The 5,695-nt window shown below is 39.3% G+C and overlaps 1 protein-coding gene across 1 annotated transcript in view; it reads left to right on the top strand.

The window, feature by feature from the left end:
* Positions 1–5,695, top strand: part of Dop1a (DOP1 leucine zipper like protein A) — a 74,455-nt gene that overhangs the window by 10,970 nt on the left and 57,790 nt on the right. The window contains exons 3-4 of the mRNA XM_005347693.3: positions 2,513–2,583; positions 3,214–3,384. Of these exons, the coding sequence (XP_005347750.1) occupies positions 2,513–2,583; positions 3,214–3,384 (242 nt within the window). The remainder of the gene's footprint in view (positions 1–2,512; positions 2,584–3,213; positions 3,385–5,695) is intronic.

Below are 5,695 nucleotides of genomic sequence, written 5' to 3'. Positions count from 1 at the left end.
TGTCCTGGAACTAGCTCTGTAGACCAGGCTGGTCTCGAACTCACAGAGATCCGCCTGCCTCTGCCTCCCGAGTGCTAGGATTAAAGGCGTGCGCCACCACCGCCCAGCTTGTGTTCTTGTGTTTAACCTATTTGTTTTTAACCTATTTGTGACTCATCTACAAAAATGGAAATGATATAGCTGGTCTCATAGGATTGTTAGTAGAACTAAAAGTCAATACACAGAAAGTACTTACAACCATGTGCATATTACTCTGATGTGTTTCCAAAGCATCTGTCTACCTCACTGGCATCTGCCAGTCCAAGTGAACATCATCTTTACTCTGGGCTTTGTCATTGGCCTAATACTTGGCACAGTCCTTAGCTTTTTATATTCTCTTCTTTACACAGTATTAGAATGATCTTTTTAAAATACATTAAACAAATGATGTTACATGTGGCTTCTGAGATCTCATGTACTGGGTTGAAAAAAATTCCAAACTAAGATAATCTAATGTACAACATAGATTGTCTGTATGATCCTTAATTGTGTAAGGATTCCTCTCCTTTGGCAAACAAACAAACTCTTCAGGGGACTTCAGCTGGACATCCTCTTCCTAGGAATACCATCAGATCTCACAGGCTGAGGACCCAGGGAGACTGCTTCCAATTCTAACACCAAGAACAAGTCCAGACCTCCAGACTTGTGACCTCTTTAAGTTCAGTTAATTTGCTAGAAATAAAATTCAGAGAAATATATTTATTGACTATCAAGAAAGATATTTTAAAGGACACAGGTATGCAGCAAAATGAAAGTCCTGAGCACAGGAGTTTCACTTCATTATCCAGAACTGAGGTACATACACTGCCTCCCAGAAAGTGAATGAGTTTCTGGTTCCCTTCCTGCATGGGTCTATGTATCCAGAGTTCAGAAACTCTGAAGCCTCTAACCTTTGAGGTTTTTATGCATACTTAAATACATAGGCAAGATTAAAGCATGAGCAACCCTATAGCAAAAAATGTGTGCTCTGGTGCTCACTGCTGACACACTGAACAGGGAAGCCAGCATGGTCTGCCTGTCCACTTTCTTTTTAGCGCCTCTGTATAACATTACCTCCTAAAAGGTTTGGGGAGGATCCTTTTTGAAATTGAAGCCTTCTACTGCCAATCAAGGTAGATGAATGAATTTCTGTACAGCTACATCCAAGTCAAAATGGCAAGGAAAAATTAATTTCTACAACCTACCTTTAAAAGAGAAAGTTCAGTTTTTATAATCTGGCTTTGGGATAAAAAAAGAAGCTGATTTCTGAATCCTAAAATACCATAACAAACAAAAGACTGTCCTTCCATCATCTTCATTGCTTTAGAACACGGATGGAAGGCCAAATGCTTTTGTTTCTTTTTTATTATTTAAGGTACTCTTTTGCTCTAGTTACTTAGTAAGTAATAAGTACTATGAAAGTGAGAACTAGAAACTATGAATGATAGCCATAGTTTATATATCACAAAATTTATATCATATCACATGTAGAAGGGTCGTGTCACAGTTAAAGAGTATGGGAAGGGGGTAAAATATAAAATGGAGATTATGTGTCTGTAGGGGGATGGATGGATAGATAAGATTGGATGGATGGATGGATGGATGGATGGATGGATGGATGGATGGATGGACGGACGGACGGACAAACACATATTTGGATATAACACTGTAATCAAATATGTTCACTTCATACTCTTAAATGTTGATGCAGAATGATGGCTTCAAGCTGAGAGCTGGTTAAATTTGGATTTGGAGGTTTGTTTATTGCAATCTGTTAGCATATATAAATATGTCATGGAGAAATATTTGAGTACATTGGGTTTGAAGCAAAGATGTCAGCAGAGAAAGACAGAAATTAAGGAGATAGAGTTGTCAATGACGCTAGCCCATCTCAAAGGTGGGTTACAACCCCAGGCACACAGTCGGCAGTTGCACAAAGACAGAGTATGACTGTATCTTCAGGTCACACAGTTCCTAAAATTTCTGGCAGAAAACTGGCCACTCGAACATGACTTCTACTTCCCTATAAACTAGGAGTGATTGAGAATCTTCATTTATCTTCAAAGCATTACTTGAATGTAGAGCATGATGCAAGGGATTTAAATACAGAAGCCTCTTTGACCTCTTGTTCCTGATACAAATAGTTCAGATCTAGTAATAAATACTCCAATAAGTTATAAAAATAAAGTAGGTTTTCTATCCTACTCTAGTTAGCAGATAAGTTTCATTGAGGAACTGACATAAACTGAGAGCTGGATGTTTAAGGATCCTCCAGTGCTTATAAGGATGTAGGCAAGAGAGTAGGGGTTGTGTCTTTGTGATGGGCAAAGGCCTGGACCCTACAGAGGGCATGGAAGGTTCTCAAAGAAACCAGCAGAAAACGCTTCAGAATGGCTAGGTTGGAAGTGCAAGAACAAAATAGGTGAGTACACATGGGTTGTACAACATATGCAGTAGCCACAACTTAAAAACTGTTCAAAACTGTTGGCAACAGGAAATCTATGCGAGATTTTTACTACAAGTAGTGGCTTCAGGGCAGTTTTCAATTCTACCTGTTGAGACAAGGTGATGAAAATATGGCAATCTCTCCTAGGTAATTACACAGATGATATAGGAAGAATTTACCCAGGCATCATCTAGATGAGAAACCTGAAGAAAGAACATGGCCAGTATTAATGGAGGAGGTTTGATTTATTTTGGTTTCTTTTATTCAAGGTCTCTCTATAGGCTCTGGCTGTCATGGAACTCACTATGTAGATCAGGCTAGTCTTGAACTACAAGAGATCTACCTGCCTCTACCTCCTGAGTGCTGGGATTAAAGCTATGCACTAACAGCATGGATCTTGGAGGAGACATTTTTATAGTGGGGCAAACATCACTCCTAGACTTTTAGCCAGCCAATAACAGAGATGCCATATTCTAAAACACTAGTTGCAGAGAAGAAAGGACAGGGTTTTGGAAAAATGAGAATTCTTGTTTGGAAGTGTAAAATATAAAGACTGCAACAGATAGGAAGCTGCAGGGCTTATGAGTATGAAACTCATTAGAGAATTGGTTTAGTTTAATCAATGTAGAAGTCATTAATAGATACTATTCTATCATTTGCTGTGACCTGTTTCATCAAAAATAAAAGATATGATATAATTGCATATGAATTAATGTTGGTGCTTTTTTACATCTTTTATTTTTTGACAGTTCTGGGTTGTTTCCTCTACTTGCCAATGCTGCTATGTCTGTGAAACCAGCACTGCTCAGTTTGTATGAGATATATTACCTGCCTTTGGGAAAAACTCTGAAACCTGGTCTCCAGGGATTGCTGACTGGTATTCTTCCTGGCTTAGAAGAAGGATCAGAGTACTATGAGAGGTAATATGGTATTTGGTTCACCGTGGTTCTACAGATTATGGATTAGTCATGGATTAGTCAGCAACCATCCTTAACTGTGTTTTAACATCACAAAATTAATTTTTCTATGTTGATTGCCTTGACTGGTTACTTAGTCTAGGGTTAGTAACCCGTCTGGCAGTTCATTTATTCCAGGGTCACGGAGAGGCACTATTTGGAAGATAAATGGGCTAAGAAAGAGGAAGGAGGCCATGCTAAGTTTGTCAGAGCCTCTGTTTATTAGAGACGGGGTACAACTTATATAGGGTAAGGAGTTGGGGGATGGGCACAGGGGCCTGGGCTCTTGCCGTGTGGTTCACGTTGGTCACGTGGTCCGTGTTGGTCACGTAGGCAGGAGGTTATCTTCGGTCAGGTCACTGTAGGCCAAGAAGTCACGAGTTGACACACCTAGTTCCCTAGATGGTTTGGGCCAAGAAGTCACGAGTTGACACACCTAGTTCCCTAGATAGTTTGGAATGTGGGGTGGGTTCCACTAACAGATAGCTCTCCATCAGCCAATTTGGGTGTGGGGTAGGCTCTGTCAATAGAACGATTCCTAACACAATTAGGGGTGTAGGGTTCTCTGCAGACTCCCCAGGGTGATGGTTCCTGCAATGATTTTAGGAGGAAATTGGCTCCTAACATTTTTAGATGCATCAACATAACACATTAAGATTTCAGTAACATCAGCCTGGAGAGATGGCTCGGCACTTGAAAGCACTGGCTTCTCTTGGAAAATATCTAGGTTATATTCCTAGCAGGAAACTAACTCCAGTTCCATGGAATCTGATGACCTCTTCTGGCCTCCCTGGGTACCAGACATGCAGACAAAGCATCCATACACACATAAAAAATAAAAGTTAAGAAAAATATTATTGGGACTAAAGAGATGGCTCAGGGATTAAGAGCACTTGCTGCTCTTCCAGAGGACCTGTGTTCCAATTCCAGCACCCACTTGGAGGTTCACATGCATCTGAAACTCCAGTTGCAGATTTGGCATCATTTTCTAGTTTCCACGTGTGGTACACAGATGTACATGCAGAAGAAACAGACATATAAAATGAGATTTCAATAGCAGTAAAAATTGCTTTAAAGTATATCTTTGGAGCTTAGAAACACTTTTTAATATTTCCTAATTGTGTTCCATTTTTCTCATCTGTAAATGAAGCATAATATCTATCTCTGTGTTACTGTAGTAATGAAACCAGTCCAGTGCTTTGCACATATGTGTAATTCACTCAAAAATTATTACCCATAATTTAAAAGAATGATATCAAAAACAGAGTAACAAATAACGAAGAGTACAAAATGGGACCCTATACCAGCCCTGTTTGATCTGCCAATAGGAGAAAATAGCTTAGTGCCAGGGTGCTGCTTTTCATTGACTGTTGCCATGACACTCCATACTTAGTGTTAAGAGAAGGATCTCTTCTATTTTGGAACTTATTGTTCTTTTGGTTTGCTGTGTTGCTTTGTCTTGTTTTCTTTGTTTTGTTTTTATTTGTTTGGTTTGGTTTGATTTTTGGTTTTTTGAGATAGGGTTTCTCCGTGTACCCTTGGCTGGCCTTCCTGTGCCTCCTGAGTGCTGGGATTAAAGGTGTGTGCCGCACCCACCTAGCAAGCCTATGGTTTTCTAAGAGCTAGTAGCTACAGATGATAGTGCTTGATACCCTTATCTCATTACTAGAAAATGAAAGAAACTGAGTTTAGGTGGCAAAAATAGAAAATCCTAAGTTTAAGTTGTGAGTAGATGTAATGATTGAAACTTAAGTAAGTGTACTGACTAATTATGCTAGTGTATTTCAGTGATTTCAACAATACCAAAAGAATCTAATCCTGAAAATACTGGATTATCTTTAGAGGCTAAATTGAAAAGAATATATACATATATATATGTATATATTCTTTTTTGTCATTATCATTATCATGTGCCTTTGTGTGCCTGATGTGTATGGAAGTTAGGGGACAACTCTGTGCAGGTGATTCTCTTCTACCTTCATGTGGGTTCCAGAATGGGAGTCTGCTCTTCATGCTTCCATGGCAAGTGCCTTTACCCCTGAGCCATTCTATGACCCATGTTATTTGCTATTATTAGTTTACCTACTTGCTTATAATTTTAGAAGTATAATATAAAAGTAGTTCATTTAGTTTAGAAGTAAGTTTTAAATTATTCCTTTAAGGGGCTGGAGAGATGGCTTAGTGGTTAAGAGCATTGCCTGCTCTTCCAAAGGTCATGAGTTCAATTCCCGGCAACCACATGGTGGCTCACAACCATCTGTAATGAGGTCTGCTG

The sequence above is a fragment of the Microtus ochrogaster genome, chromosome 5, assembly GCF_000317375.1.
Source record: "Microtus ochrogaster isolate Prairie Vole_2 chromosome 5, MicOch1.0, whole genome shotgun sequence".
NCBI classification, from domain to species: Eukaryota; Metazoa; Chordata; class Mammalia; order Rodentia; family Cricetidae; genus Microtus; species Microtus ochrogaster.
The sequence above is the reverse complement of the archived record's forward strand: the minus strand, read 5'-3'. Positions and strand labels throughout refer to the sequence as shown.